Raw genomic sequence first — 17,500 nt, 5'->3', positions numbered from 1 at the left:
CCTTAAGTAAGCAAATTTACCAATTTTTCACTACTAACGATTATTACGATCCCATTGACAACTGTAAACTCATTAACCCTTATCCTCGAGTGACCTCCAGGCCTTGATAAGTGATGACTTCTTAAAAAAAAAAAATAAAGTCATTTAAAAAATTTTTTTTTTAATATTATATAGGTGTCATCAGCTAGAATTCAAACCCAAACAATTAGCTCTCTAGCTTTACTCGTTACGGATTGAGCTATTGTCAAACGGATAAGAAATTGTTAAACATGAACCGACTTATACGTATAAATATATATTTATGCAGAGCTCTTCGAGTTGATTTACGCCTGCTAAGTGCAATTTTTTTTTAACTTTGACCCCTTAACAGCTATTTTACCGACTACAGACAAAATCGAATTATTTCCACAGATCCAATATCAAGTTTCATGTCTGTAAACCAAAAATTTACAGAGAAGTTTGGTAGAGACCGTTCCTCAGACAGACAAGATCACTTATATATATGCATATAGATGAAAATACTTTTTCAGAATTTTTGTTGATTTAAATCGTGTATGTTATCATTCTGCTTTATTATATATTTTTTTGCATTTTATCCTACAGCTCCTGAAGTGTGTACCTTAAATGACAAACAGTACCCAGTAGGTGCAACCTGGCACCCGGTGCTGGCTCCTTTTGGTGCGATGCCCTGTGCCAACTGCACTTGTTTACCGGTAAGTCCATCTCGCTTAGTTATTCTGTTGTCCCATTAATTTCTGGCAATTTCCTTTCATACAAATCGACCAACACACGTTTGCATGCAAAACAGATGTCATAATTATTATCATCATCCAGTTTTGCCTTAAAGATGCTGCGCGTGGCCCATTCCACATTTGAGCGCTTGTCCAGAACCTCAACCATAAGTAAAAGAAAACAAAAATCAAGACAAATCTTCATGATGTAATCCCGTGACGGAACGAAAATGGCCAACACACACACACACACACACACACACACACCCACACACACACACACACACACACACACACACACACACACACACACACACACACACACACACACACAAAAGAAAACATGTACATTGATCAAGTAGTTTTATTTTTACAAATAAAACCATTTTGATCATTTAATGGGAATTGGTAGACATTAAAATGATGTACAAGTCTGATTCTAGCATCTATTTCTAACTAGTCGGGGTGCTCGGCGTTTCCCGAGTGTTTGGAGGTGTGTGTTAAACAACAACAACAAAAAAAGTGGTAGTAGGCAGGCAGGCTTGAGCCTGTTCCGCGAAGGAGAAAAAGAATGTGAAAAAAAAAAAATGTGACGTCTTTGATGTTTCGCCCATCGCTAAACCGGAAGTGATGTAGGTTTAAATTAAGGCTAGTCAGTCGAAAAGAGATGACTTTCGAAAATATCGACGAAAAAAAAGCGACCACTCCCTGTAGAAAGGTGCCCGGTTGAGGGTGAAAGAATTAATGTTTTTAGCCAATTTTTTGATATTTGACGTCCGAAGGGTCGAGCTTCAAAACAATATTGATATTGTGAAAATCCGTCGCCTTTGTCGAAAGTTTTTGCGAGACATAATACATTTAAACATACAGGTGAGAGTTATATTATAGAAGAGCTATCGAAGAGGAAGTTAAGCAATGCTGAATTTCAAAATTGTGCCACGGGATAGTCTATCGTCCCTTAGTCATAAAATTTGATTTTCCTTTGTCTTTTTTTTTTTTTTGCTTTGTTTTTAAAATAAAACTATTTGATCAATTTACATGGTTTATTGCGTGCAGTATTTTTTATTTTTTTATTTTGCTTTGGGAGGAAGGAAGTTATGAACTAGTGTACACGATTACTCTTCATGCGATCCGATTTAAATGGTTGATATCAGTCATGTTGTATATGTGACAGCACATATGAGCGCATATGAAAATATCACCATCAACCGAAGGTCGGAAAGCAAGCGATTGAATTAGCAGCAAGGGCAGCGTTTGAACGTGTATGCAAATTGGCAAGTGTGTTAAGGCTTGCGTCTGAACAACAACAAAAAAATCAATGATAAACCTCTGTAACATAGACAATCAAATCACTTCTTACGCACTGACGCAAGGTCTTCCTTTGTCTAGCACGCTCCTTAATGGTTGTACCCAGGATCCAGGCGTTTTATGGAGTGGATGCAAGAAGCGGAACGCTGTACATGGCCAAACTGCCTGAAACGTTGAACATTTTCCCAATAATGCAAAGTGTACTATGTAGTTTTTACTCTATGATGACAACGATGATGATGATTGTTGTTCATTATTCATTCAGTTATTTCGTATGACTCAGATGATTATTACTGACATTCGTTTCCCTGATATATTTCTAGTTAGAATACTAGAAAGACACTGGGCATTTATGGAAAAAGCTACGCGAAGGTTGCCAAGTGGAAGTGTTTCTGTGGAACGAATAGGATTCGAACTTGGCACACCCAGGTTGTCAGTCCGTGATATTTTCAAAAGTCATCGCCTCTTTTCGATTGACTAGCCTTAATTTAAACCTTCGCAACTTCCGGTTTTGCAATGGACGCAACAGAAAAGATGTCATGATTTTTTTCATGTTCTTTTCCTTCTTCGCGGTACGGGTTCGAGCCTGCCGCTTACTACCACTTCCAAACACCTGGGCAACACCGGGTACCCAGGTTAGTATACTTATATACCCACTTTGTTTAGTACTTGATTTTTTTTCTATTCATTTTCTAAACAGTCAATCACAAATGTTTATTTTAACAATTTCCGACTTTTCAAAATTAAAATCCGTTAAAACAATCTAGCCTTCGATTTTAGACGAAAATACCTCATTGTAATACAGCTTTCTATTCTAGAAGCTTCTTTTCGAGGACTGCAAGGTTATGGAACTCTCTTCCTGCTCACTGTTTTCCTTCTACCTACAGCCTTGGTCTTTTCAAAGCTAAGCCCAATAGGCATCTACAGCTTTTGTTCTTGTTAGTTTCTTTATATCAAGTGGCTTAATGCCTTGTCTCGAGCGATTTCCTCAAAGAAAGATTAAATATCACCGGACTTATTCCGTTTGCTAATCTATATTTTGCGTAACCTACTTTTTATCGCATTAAATATTATCACGCACACATACGTCACCCTTTCTCTCTTCTTTCTTCTAGAATGCTGTGGTCCATTGTGTTCACTTAACTCAAGATTGCCCGGAACCGAAATGTGATGCACCTAAAATCTTTCCAAACCGTTGCTGTCCTGAATGTGAAGGTGAGCAGTCAACACTTGCATCAAGATACAAACCTTCCCACCCTCTCTTTTCCACCTATATGTTCTTCTGTTTTTATCAATAATTTTTAAGCATCATTTTTTTCCTTATTAATTACTAGTAGATGCACTTGATGTTTTCTGGGTGTCAAATTTAGTATAAATGAATCATCCAAATAAATTATCTGAACGGCGTTCTTTGGCAAATGGACATATAAATTTTTCTAATCACGTCGTTATTTGATCAGATAACAAATCTCCTAGTCTGTCAGGCTGGGATACATTTCTGGTTAGTCCTTTTTCTTTTATAGTTCAGCTCTCCACAGGCTTGACTTTTTCTTTCAGAAGTGGTTGGTTTGCTGCTAATCGCTTGAAATACTCTTACCTATGAGATTTCTCAGCCACTGTTTGGAAGTCAGAGTGCTGTGAACCTAGTGCGATAGCCTTTTAAAACGACACCCAACCTTTTGTTTTACCTGCTCTGTAAATGATATCCATCTCAAAGCATTTCCTATGTATAATGTTGGAGTATTTATGAACTGACTTTTTTTTTTAACGAGATTTGGTGATTTTTAAAAAGATTCATTATTAAACTTTAAATAAACATTACCATGAAACAGCTGGAAGCAACTTTAATACATTTGTGTATGGAACATGATTTAGGCATGGTTTAAATAGTGGAAAATAACAAACAGAATTTATAAAAAGATGTATTTTCTAAAAAGGGACTGCTTCCCTGAAAACTACAACATAGCTGTCTTCAAATTCAATACAAACAGGTGCTTGCCATATATCCTATTCCGTATGTAAACAAAGTTTTTTTTTCATTACATCAATCACTTTGAATCTGCTCATAATATTCTTCATTGTTAAAGTTATAAGCCATCCATATTAAAAATCATCCACGGGCGACTTTTGGCCTTGATAAGTGGTTAGTCGTTGATAAGAAAAGAAAGGGAGAACTGCTTCTGTACTTATTCTTTGGAATGTAAGATACTGGAAAAAACGTGAATATTAATATCGTATTCTCTCTCTTTCCTCTCTCTCTCTCTCTCTCTCTCTCTCTCTCTCTCTCTCTTTACTTCCCTCACCACAAGTGCTGGATGTGACTAAATTTTAGCTTAGCGTATGCATGCGCGTTTTTAAGCACCAGGTAAGTGCTCATAGATTTGTGTCATTTAGTGATAACCATTGATCGAACTGATTAGCTTTCGACGAGAAACCATTCACCCAAGGAATATGAATAGTGTACAAACTGCATTCTGATGCCCTAAAACATTACTTCTCTACGCAAAAATACGTCTACATAATCTAATTTATAAAGTTCACTATGTCTGGCTGCCTGTCTTTCTCCATATTTTCAAACTCTATTTCTTCCGAAACTAAAAATCGCAGAGTAGCGCTAAGCGCCTCAAATGATTGGATTTTTTATTAGCCGTCTTTTACGGGTAATTAGCCGGTTAAAATAGTTTTATGGGTCAGAAGGGATCAGAATTTAAAAAAAATCATTATGTACATTCATTTTAGTTTATTTTTAATCAGTTCATATGCATGTCACGTTGGTACAGTGGTAACGTCACAAGCTTTGAATGCTACAGTTTTGCTTTCGGTTTCGATTCTAGCTGATAACACCGAATACTTTTATTTTTATTTTTGAAATAACAACTCTATAATAATATATACGAAATCTGGACGGATTAAAATATCATATTTAAGCATATTTCAGGATCGGGCATAGCCTAGCGCAGCGCTAGAATAGAATAAGAATCCTGCTTGTTGTAGTTACCTCGGATTATTATCTCAAGAAATATCTAATTACTTCTACATTTTTTTTTTCAGTTTCGATATATAATATCCTACGCGACCCGCTGGTTGACAAAGGTTACTTTTGTATTGAAAGAAAAACATAAATAATTGGATCGCGTTAACTTTCTTTTTATGCGATTCTAATTTGAAAATATTTTCAGAAAAACAAATTAACTCGACAGGGACGTGCTTTTGATATTTTCCTATTTATTTAGTCATAAATGCGTGATTGGTGTAATGAATATCGAAACGTAAGGCTGACATTAACCATGTTGCAAGCAGTCAAGTCACTTTATCCACATTAAAGCCAGGTTTTTCTTTGGTCTTCTCAACATCCTCATGTCTGTGAAACCCGTGCGTGTTATTGTGTTGATGCAGGAAATGTACGATATAAAGTATTTTTCTAGCATCTTTAACCCTTTTATGTCTTGTTACGCACATAGTAACATACCGCGGACACGCAAATGCATGCGAAATGACGTCACTGGTAAAGAAACAGATTACGAATAGAAGGAGCACGTTAATCAAAACAATAACGTTAGAGACGTGGATGACGTTCGAGATCACGCTCGAGATTTGGGTGACGTTCGCGATCGCGTTAGAGACGTGGATGACTTTCGAGATCACGTTAAAGACGTTGGTGACGTTCGAGAGCACATATATGGGGTATGTCACAGCCGTAACGCGAAATCAGGCTTAATGGGAGAATGAGGAAATAAATATCGTTGTTACAACAGGAAAAAGCGAGTTGAAGTTCTTTCCTATTTTTGGTCTACTCTGCGACTGAGGCTACAACGTGTTGGGTTACGTTACACAAAACCAATTTAGAATTGTTGCTGTGTTGACACGCAGCAGTAGTAAACTCAGTCCGTTGTGACCTCTCTCTTTTTCCGTCCATAGAAATAATTAGCCTTTCTGTCTCCTTTTCTCTTTGTGGGTCCGTAGCTGTTTCTCTTTTGTTTTTCTTTGCCGCTAACAGTCGTAGTCGTAGTAATAAAAAAAATATTTTTACTCTGCGGTTTTCCTATTCTCTATGCATATTGCTTTTTACAAAGATTACCGTTTTATATAAAGTATACGGCAAAGGATTACATATTATTAAAAACAAGACTCCTCTGCCCCCTCCCCGTAGTGTTAGAGGGGGCTCCGAAAATATCTACTCATACCACAAGTCCCTAGCCAAAGAACCATGTTTCATAAACTCATTCGCTACATGTCACCCGGGACTTCCTTCCTTAATGTCATATTCTGAATTCATTAGCTTTATTTCTAGTGGAATTTTTTGTGTTTGGCGTATTCTACCTTCATGCGAAAACTTTAGTTTTACACGCAACCGCGAGCAATTATTACTACAGGGATATAAATAAATTTAAGAAAAAATAAATAAATCCACTAAATTGGCTGATTATAGTCGAGGACGACATGAAGAGTCCCTTTTCATTAGATATCACATTTAGATGTAGGAGAGGGCGTCACTTTTGTTTTTGAGGATTAATCCATTACCTTTGGTCCATGTCTTATAATGCTATGTGGTAGCAAGGAAGTGTAAATTGCCATTTCTTTAAGTCTTTGCTATAATTCGACTGAGGATTGATCAAAAATTTCCAGGTCCATTAGTAAAAACTCTTATCATACTAAAGAGGTCAGTTTCAATATGGAATAAACCTTATTAAAAAAATCGACATAAATAAACTGGGTATTTCAAAAAAAACTTTCTTTTGTGAACATATTTTGCATTTTGAACGTTCTGAAGTTAATTCCATCTGCGGAATTTAAACGGCAATCAAATATTTGTAATTTTCTAACAAAAATATATTTTTCTTTAAAATAATCCCATTGCTCATCATTCCAAAATTTAACTATGAAAATTTAAATAAACTATAAGTAAGAACAATTTAAATATCTATCATATAAAGAGCAGTTTTCTGTGTTTATGTATGTCTGTATCTAGCTCAAAGTAAAACAACTACTAAACAAAGAACTACAAAGTTGATATATTCTTGACCAGTGTTGCCTTGGATAAAATAATATTGTAAATTTAGACATGTTTATTCCATGGGAGTTAATTAGGCCAGTTTTCGTCAGGTAAGGTAATTTTTCCAGAGTTATCATGTACCTATTTGGAAATGGAATATAGGAATATATTATATAAAGGGTGTGTGTGTGCGTACATTCGTGCCCAGCTAGATAGAAATGGGGTGAGCGGAGGAGGAAGAGATGATAAGGAGACGTAAAACAAGGGGAGAGGGAAAAAGAGAAAGATAGAGAGACGGGTTGAGAGATTGAGAGATACACATTTCATTAGAAATATGTTACACTTTTGGCTCAGAGTAACGCCTTGCTAATCTTAAATAAAAACGACTTCTTCATTTTCACGGTACTTCTGTATTTATCGACGCGCGGTTTCCATGAAGTTTCTCGATTGTACACTGAAACGATCGATCGTGAAACGTTAAACCGCTACGAGAAAATTATAATGATGAACAGTAAAAACATAGAAATACAATAAAATTACAAACATGTATCTAACCCAACCCTAACCCTAAACTCTAAATTTTGTTAGTTATTTCCGTCAGCTGCCGAATGAGCCCGTGTCAACTTCGTGGAAATCGCGAGTCGGTAAATGCGGAAGCACCGTTTTCACACACTAAAATATATATTCCCTTTTTATAACATAACAAAGTCTACCTGCCATATCTAATACCATCAGAGAAAGACGCTTACGATTTACCGGTTATTGTCTGAGGAGCAAGCATGAATTGGTGAGTGATGTATTGCTATGGACTTCACGACACGGACGCGCAAGCAGAGGACGGCCTAGATCCACGTACATCCAACACACGACGCCAACTGTGAACCTGAAGATCTGAGGCAACTGATGGAAGACAGGAAACTCTGGAGAGGAAGAGTCACATTGGTCCGGGCAAGGAGTCTGTCATGATGATGATGATGAAGTCTATTGGAATATGTTTTATTGCAATAACATAGGATTACCAGCCAAGAAAGTCAATAGATGCTAGTAACGATCTTTATTTCATTACTAATTATTATCTATTATATAAAAAGCAGTTGTCTGCGTGTATGTATGTATGTATGTTCAACTATAGAAGTCCAAAAGTACAAAACAAACACGCACAAAATTGGTAGATTCTTGATCAGCGTTGCTCTGGATAAATAATATTATATAAAAAAAAACATATTCATTATTTGAAGGTCAACTAGATCAAGTTCGTCTGAGTAAGAGCAATTTTTCAGTGACAGTGTGCACTAATTCAGATAGGAAAATGCCAACTTACTCCTCGAGGAATGAATTATATAAAGGAAAGCTATTTGTGTGTATAGGAGTCTGTATATTAAGACAAAGGAATGGATTAGAAAGAGAGAGCGAGAGAAAAAGAGAAAGATAGACATTAAAAAGAAATAGAAGTTTTAATAGAAATATGTTAAACTTTTGCCCCAGACAATGCCATGTAGTACTGCGAGGCAGGAATGAAACACACGTTACTAATAGTCACATGAAAGATTTGGAAAATTAGTCTCAAACGATTTATTTTCGTTTACTCGTGTGATGTATCCGCGTGAAAACAATTTAATATTTAATAGAAAATGTAAGCTTGTTAAAATACCGTTAATAGTGGTATTTAGTTATTCGTCGGTCAGCCGTTTTTTTTTCTTTCGGAAGTAAGGTTACATCCTGTCACTAAATGTAACTAAATGCTAAAAATCGACATTAACGGTAATGTGATATGCTTATACAGGGTGGTCCACTTTAAAGTAGCCCAGAAAATATAGGAGTAACATTTTTTTATTGTTTAAATTTCCTGTATTGTTATAAAAGATGCTGGGAGTGCTCCCCGTTGACATCTATGCATTTCTGAACACGTTTAACAACGTTTGCAGATGCTTCTCTGGTGATTCTCCTGATAGCGTTAGTAATATTCAGTTGGTCTAAATTGTGAGGATTATTTGTATAAACTTTTTCTTTTAAAATCCTCCAAAGATGAAAATCCCATGATGGAAAGTTCGGGTAACGTGGTGGCCATAACACTTTGCATACTGTTCTGATAGGCTTCCACAATCACTATTCTCTGCTGCAGCGAAAACACCCTACTAAAATACTTTAAATGTTGATTTTAAGAAATCATGAAGCTTCGTCTGAAAAATAAAGTTACCAGAGAAAGATTAAAGAGATCGGGCGACTTTTAATGTGAAATAAAAATTATTAGAGAAAGACTATATCGATTGGGCTACTGTTAAGTGGACCACCCTATATTTTCTATTGTCTTGGGGTAAACGTCCAGCACATAAATACATTTATTTGTAATACTTTTTTTTTTGTTACATATTTGGTTTTTGCTGTTATTTTTTCATGTTATTTTTTGATTGATCACAGACACTCTAAGCACACGACGTGTACTCATAAAACAGATGATACCAAACTTTTATCATTATTGTTTTTGTCCCTTCTATTCTTCCATACTCCTCGAGCCACAATATTATACTCTATTAGTGTACTCACTCCGTAAGAAAATGATGGAAAAAATTATGATCTTCTAGTGTTCACACTTGATAATTATCTAGATATCAACAGGACCCCGGTCAGTCTTAAAAGACAATGGATACCACCTGTAAAGTTAATTGCATGTGTAATTGTAAAGCAAGGGTTGCGCAATACCAGCAACACCTCCAGAATCGGCAATATTTAAATCTAGTGGCAAGGAGAAGTTTACCACGACTGGAAACAATACTAAGATAAGCTTAGATCACATAGAGCAACTGGTCATCCATTTTGGTATTGACCAGGCTCAACGTTGCTTAACTTCGATAATCTAGTAGCAACCGGTGCGTCCATGTTATTATATCGTATGCCCATATCTAGACCTCGCTCGATGCCTCCGTTCAGTCTCGAAAGACAAAGGATACCCCTGTAAGGGCAGTTGCGCGTGTAATTGTGAGGCAACAATCGCGCAATCTCTAATCACACCTCTCCTGAATCGACTCTGTTTGGGTCCAGTGGCAAGGAGAAGACCAGGACGACTGGAACGATGCCGAGAGCACATACAGCACCTGGAAGTCCCAAATGGTCACCCATTTAGTACTGACCAGGTTCAACGTTGCTTAACTTCGGTGATCCAGCGCGAACCGGTGTGTCAACGTGATTATGCCGTGTATATATATCTAGACCTATTACTAAACTATTTATATAAAATCATAGCATTACCTCACTAATTTAAACGACGATGGGGTGTGAGATCGGCGAAGTTGACCTCGTACCTGCACTTTGAACGCATATGTACCGAGTTTATAACTTGGCATTGACTCAGAATAGTTGAACCGACTCCAAATGAGTTTACGGTGTTCTGTGTAAGGTGATCACCTACGTGGATCGGCAACTTTGATTTCTTTTTCTTTGTTTTCTTTTTTTATATATACTACCACCATTCTAGGTTCCATCAACAAATTTCCAAAAATGGCTGGGACAAGCTACTAGTTTCATATCAGTCTTCACTATTTTTACCCACGTCTTCAGTTGACCGCCTTCGCGCTTTCTCCAACTAGCAGGCGCGATTGGGCTCACCAACTTGCTAATCAATTCCTCTTCAGGGTATCAAAGAATATGTACGAATCAGCCTTCTTTTTTTAGAAGAGTCTATGTGATTCTGGTGAGGCTGCATATTGCACGAATGATGCAATTTAAGGTTTGGTCGGACCTGTAGGAGACATCGTAGGGAGTGTATTCGAAGGTTTAGAGTCTGTGAGGATTATTATTATCATTATTATTATTATCATTATTATTATTATTATTATTATTATTATTATTATTAAATCTTTCATCCGTAAAAAAGTATTTCATGTATTAACGTTAGTATATTCTCATTTTTTTTTCTATTATTTGGATTCTTTGAACTACTGTTCTTATCTTCAGTGTTATTTTCACAACGTTTTGGTCGATGTAACCTCCGACCTTTTTCAGGTGAATTTTGTCGAACTCGGGGAATGTTTCTGTCGAACTCGACAATTCAAACGGAATTTCGAACGGAACCCTTTATTTACTTCAGGAGGGTAGTATGCTCTTCTTCTGTCAGGCATGACTTGGTAGAGGTCCTAAGTTATTCGTAATTTAATTTGAAATTCCGTCTGAATTCCCGAGCTCGACAGAAACATTCCCGAGTTCGATAAAAGTTCGGAGATTACATCGACCGAAACGTTGTAAAAATCAAACTAAAGTTGAGAATAGTAGTTCGATGAATCCAAATAATACGAATAACCAATCCTCATCTCAAAAATTCAGAAACGTAATCCTCAGCTTTGTCGTAAGTTTTATCTCTTATCGAGCCCACTTCATCTTGTATGCATTAGTTTAATTATTCAAACTATTATTCACATATTGGATGTCATTTTTATGCCGATGTAACTTCCGATCTGCTTCAGGTGCGCTTTTCGAACTAGGGAATCTTTATATCAAACTCAGAAATCTGTACTGAATTTTCAAGCGGAATCTTTTATGTAATCCGTTGTTCTTGTTCCATCGGCCATAGACGGGTAGCAATCTTAAGTTGTAATTGTATTCTGAAAGGGACTGTCAATTAGAACTAATTATCATTTAGCACTATTATCCAATGCGGCACGTTTTACTTACAATCTTCCCGATAAATATTAAGGGATGATATGTCGCTAAATAGACAAATCGAAAAAATAACGGGAATACTCCGTAACACATTTCGGACGCGCGTATACAAATGCATGCGAAATGACGTCATCGATAAAGACAAAAACTGTAAAAAGTAGAAAGAGTACGTTAGAGGGGACGATCACGTTAGAGACGTGGATGACGCATGTTAGAGACGTGGATGACGCTCGAGATCGCGTTAGAGACGTGGATGATGTTTGAGATCACGTTAGAGGCGTAGATGACGTCACAGCCGTAACGAGAAATCAGCGTGGCGGGAGAATGAAGAAATAAATGTCGTTATTAAATATGGAAAAAACGAGTGAAGTTTTTTTCTGTTCTTTTATGTACTTTGTGACTGGGGCTACGACGTGTTGAGTAAGGTTACACCCTCTTCAGTTCCTCTGATCTGACGATCTAACATCGAAGAACATAAACCTTATTTCCAAGTGCTTTGAAGTACATGTCCTGTGTTTAAATGTCTATTTTTTTTAATTGCATGTGCCCTCCCCGGGCCAGTTCTTTTTGTTGCCAGCATGGTGACGCGGTCACACTATTATTTACGTAGATTTTGACAACATTCCTCCTACAGTGCTGACGAAGGGTAATTCGACGAAGACGAAAAAGCTCAGCTGTACGTTCTACGACCGGAACTACCCGCATGGCGACATATTCACCTCCAACAAAACAGCACTGACGCCAACCAGAAGCAACCAGTGTGTAACGTGCATCTGTTCGGTAAGTTTAAGCATTTAATGCTTTTAATTTTTATGTTAGCTGTTTTATTTTTCAGAGAGAGAAAAGAGAGAGAGAGAGAGAGAGAGAGGGAGAGGCGAGAGAAAGAAGGTAGGGGAAATTGAAAAAGAAATAGAGATAGCGTGAGAGAAAAGTATATATATATATATATATATATATATATATATATACTTCTGTAGAAATATATTTTCTTATAATATATACCAATCCTTATTTAAGAAGCTCAATGTAATTACAGATTTTAATCATGTCACATCATACTTGTTTTCTTTTGACGAATTAATTGTTGCTATTTGTTCTAGTGAGTTAAGAGCAACATAGATTAACTGATGGATATAATAATTAAGTGATTGATTTTGCGCTACGAAACAGACACTGTCAAGGATTGTAAATGTCAACTGAATTAAAGGAATAAATTATAAGAAGGTCAGCATCATGAATTTTGGAATATAGTTTTTGTTATTTATTCACTATATATATATATATATATATATATATATATATATATATATATATATATATATATATATATATATATATGACCAAACAGTTAATAAAATATGTTAAAAAACACTTTGGAATGAGTTAAGAACATATTTAATCTGAAAAGGAAACACTAGATAAATGGACAGTCCTTAATCCGCGGAGTTTCGAAGAAATACTTTCCTTCTCATCAGAGGGTAGGAATTAGCAAAATGCGCGATCGGATTTTGCATGCAGAAGTATTTGATGAAACAACAAGTAAGTCAAAGATCTTACTTGAAAACAAAAAAAAGTGAAATACAAATGAAGTACTTCTAATAAGTTTCCAGACATTTTCGTATGGGCACATTTATTGATGGTACACACATGAAACTCTACTCCCCTTCAAGGTAACCTCCTCCTGGTGCAATTCACTTATTATGTCGTTCCAACAACTTCCGGAAGGCTCTATGGAAGTTCTCTTGCGTTAGCATTTCAATGACCCTCGTCACAATCTCGTTCATCTCCTCAATTGTCTCACAACGACAGCCTCTAAGGTTTTCAATGAACTTAGGTAATAACCAAAAGTGACAGGGAGCAAGGTCTGGACTATAGAAAAGGTGAGAAACTGTCTTAGACACATGTGAAGTCGTAGACTAGTGTATTCACGCAAACCTTCCAAATCTTAGTTCCTTACAAATACTTGTATGTACAGTTCCAACACTTACATACAAACTGTGCACTTATTGTCTCTATTTAACACACGGCGCTGCTTATCCATGAAATTCGTTATTTGGCCAATCAACTCTGGTGTTCTGACTTCCTTACTCCTCCCACACCCCACTATCTCTCGCAGACTCCCTGCATTCCTTGAATCTCTTGTTCCACTTAAAAACTGATGCATGATTCATGCAAGATAGTCCAAAAGCAGTCAGAAGTACTCCATACGTTTCAATGGCATATTTTCCAAATTTTTAACAGAATTTTATTGAATATACTTCTTCTAGAATGTCTACACGTTCAGATTGCATTTTTGAAATTAACCAGCTATGGCAATTAAACTTCAGTACAGAAAATTCCAATTCCTGTTGCAACTCTTTATTTGAACCTAAAATCATAAAATTGGTCAGTCATGTCATAGTATGCATATTGACATACTAAATTTTCAAGCGTTTATGAGAATTTTAAATGCCTGAACAAAAAGTAGGGAAACGCATTAAAGGCACCTCATTCCATTTGTGATTTTTCCAATGAATTCTGCCTTTTGGATCATTTGGGACCATCTTCCAGTTACGCGATTCCTTTGGAACTTACCTGTTGGATTGGAAGTTTTTAATTCGACCGTGTTTGGAATTTTTACCCATCACCGGACTATCCATTCATGTGAAATCTTTTTATCACTTTTCTTTTACCTCCTATTCCCCTTACCTCACCCTTTTTTTTTAACCAAGTAAGATCTGTGACTTACTTGTAGTTTCATTAAATACTTTTACATGCAAAATCCGATCCCGCATTTTGCTAATTCTTGCCATCTGATGAGAAGGAGAGTATTTCTTCGAAACCCCGCGGATTAAGGACTATCCACTTATCTTGTGCTTCCTTTATAAAATTAAATATGTAATTAACTCTTTTTCAAGATGTTTTTTAACATGTTTTATTAATCATTTGTTCATATATATATATATATATATATATATATATATATATATATATATATATATATATATGAGTAAGTGATGTCCTTTCTCTTCCCTACAACCTCTTTCCCACAACAGAGACGTTGTGAGTATGTCTTTCTCGTTATTTCCATGGAAGGGTTCGTCTGAGCTCCAATCTCTGATCTCCACTCGCCAACTAGCCAATCTTTCACGAAAAACACTCTGAAACCACTGTTAATAATTTCCTCTACTATTTATCTTTATAAATATATATAATTAAATATGTTTTTAATTCTTTTTCAAGATGTTTTTTAACATGTTTTATTAATAATTTGTTCATATATATATATATATATATATATATATATATATATATATATATATATATATATATATGTATATGTATAATAAATAGAGAGCGAGGAGAAAAACCAGGGAGTAAAGAGAATAAAAAAGAATGGGACAGAGTAAATGCGAAAAAGAAAGCAAAAGAGGGAAAGAGAAATAAATACAAAAAGGGGGATAAAAAATAAAGGGGGAGAAACATGAGCGAATGAAAACGATGGAAAAATAGTTAGCGAGAAGGGGGTGGAGAGAAAAAGAAAGAGTGGGGGATGGAAAAGGAAGAAGTGAGAGGAAGAAAATAAGAGAGAGTGAAAGGCAGAGTTAAAAAGAAGTAAATGTATAGAAAAAGCATATATATATATATATATATATATATATATATATATATATATATATATATATATTAATTAAATACGCTATAAAGAAACCGTTTTTATAGCATGTTAAAAAAAATCAAATATATTGATTTTTTTTTTTTTTTTTGCTTCCGGTTGTTCAAAGAATATTTCACACAGGATTTTCAGAGAGATAGAGAGAAAGAGAGAGTCAGTCAGTCATTTCCTGCAATGCCAATCTCAACTGATCTTCAAGTTCCTTGGATTTAACTATTCTGGAAGTTTATCTTGTTAGCATACCTGGAAGATTTTAATGCTACTAAAAGAGAACATCGATAGAAAAGACGAGTTGTGAGAAATAAAGAAAGAGAGACAGAGAGGGAGAAAGGAATTGAGAGAGAGGAAGAGGGGATGAGAAAGGAGAAATGGAGAGAGAGACGAGGAGCGGAGTCAAAAACTTTTGAAGTTTAAATGGTGAAATTTTTTGGGGGATAAAACGTATTTGAGAAGCCGAAAATAATCATTTATTGGCGTCTTTTCTCATAAACTTGAATTGTGTATAATTTTGCTTATCTCTATTATATTGTATCAAAACGTCTTGTCTGTAAAATACAGAAATTTATTAGAGATTGGAATTCATCATTGATATTTAGTGCATTCTGTATCTACAAGCATATATATATATATATATATATATATATATATATATATATATATATATATATATATTATTTTTTTCTCTCTCTTTACCGGCGGCGAAAGTTGAATTGAAAAGTAAGCACCCCCGAAGAGGGGCACTCTGATCTGAAAAAAAATGCCTAAGCAGCCTCATCAAAATTCCCCGACTAGGGTATCTCAGGCGATTAGCAATAAACTAAGCCCTTTTCAAAGAGAGAAGGCAAAGCTTGCGAGAATTAACTTATTAAAATAACACATAACCCAATCAACAGGGAAAAAGGCCATTACGGGAATAGGCTAGACTCTGTTGATTTTGGTGCCGAAGTAAAAAAAAAAAGAACAAGACCTCTCTTTTCACACACACACACACACACACACACACACACACACACACACACACACACACACACACACACATATATATATATAAATATATATATTAGTTTAAATGTTTCGTTACACTTACCATGTTTTTAAAAACATATTTTTTCTATTTAATTAATTATTATTTTTAATGTTTTTTTTTATTAGATGATTGGTTTCATTTAACTAGTACACTCAGTTCTATTTATGCATAGTTTCTACATTGTGCATAATTGAGTAACATTTAGGATGCAAACATTCTCACACATATGTATGTATGTATCTTGAATTGAAAGCCATGTTTAATTTCAGAAGAGTTTCCGATGGGTAGTTTTACTATACAAATAGACAGCTGTTCTGTACAAGTTCTGACTTTCATAATTTTGACACGAAAAAGTTATGTGTTGGAATGCTAAAGATTTAATTTTTATGAAACAATTCTAATTTCTGATTGGCAGATAGCAAAACCAATGAATTAATATATTCGTCAGTTCCTATCAGCAGCGTTTATAAATAGAATATCTCAACTTTGAGGGAGCATACCCCATCAAGTATCAAAAAATTTCAATGATATATATATATATATATATATATATATATATACACTTGTGCCCGATATTATTCATACCCCTGTGATCTTTGAGATTTCTATAAGAATATTGCTCAAACCAGAAGCAAGACAATATTAAAGGGATTTCAAACAATAAATCAAGCATAAGCATTTAATTTAAACTCAACAAATAAATAAATTATGCAAGTTTGAAACATTATACAAAGAAAAACAATAATGGCACTGGTTCAAAATTATTCATACCTCTCTTACTAATAGTCAATAGCATGCCCTTTATTCTTAATAACTGCCTGTAACCGTTTTGGATATTTATCAACAAGGTTTTTACAAGCATCAACACTGATTTTTGACCATTCTTCAATGCAGTAGTTCTCCAAATCCCTCAAATTTTTAGGTTTCCGCTTTTTAACCTCAGTTTTCAATATGTGCCAGAGGTTGTCGATGGGCTTCAGGTCGGGACTCTGGCTAGGCCATTCCAAAACATTAATTTGATTATTCTCAAACCATTTCTTGACTATTTTGGCAGTATGTTTTGGATCATTATCCTGTTGAAGGACCCAGTTTGGTCCTAAATGGAGCTTCTCCGCATCCTGTCTAATGTTTTT

At 35.4% G+C, this 17,500-nt stretch overlaps 1 protein-coding gene across 4 annotated transcripts in view; it reads left to right on the top strand.

Moving 5' to 3' along the window:
• Positions 1 to 17,500, top strand: part of LOC145297615 (chordin-like protein 2) — a 126,036-nt gene that overhangs the window by 62,274 nt on the left and 46,262 nt on the right. For 3 of the 4 annotated variants that reach the window (XM_080143685.1, XM_080143684.1, XM_080143681.1), the window contains exons 3-5: positions 604 to 713; positions 3,155 to 3,254; positions 12,296 to 12,465. In XM_080143685.1, the coding sequence (XP_079999811.1) occupies positions 604 to 713; positions 3,155 to 3,254; positions 12,296 to 12,465 (380 nt within the window). The remainder of the gene's footprint in view (positions 1 to 603; positions 714 to 3,154; positions 3,255 to 12,295; positions 12,466 to 17,500) is intronic. The other variant, XM_080143682.1, reaches the window with a different exon arrangement.

Source organism: Euprymna scolopes, chromosome 18, assembly GCF_053919585.1.
Source record: "Euprymna scolopes isolate OS-2025 chromosome 18, ASM5391958v1, whole genome shotgun sequence".
Taxonomy (NCBI): Eukaryota; Metazoa; Mollusca; class Cephalopoda; order Sepiida; family Sepiolidae; genus Euprymna; species Euprymna scolopes.
Note: the sequence above shows the minus strand (reverse complement) of the source record. Positions and strands in the feature narration are given on the sequence as shown.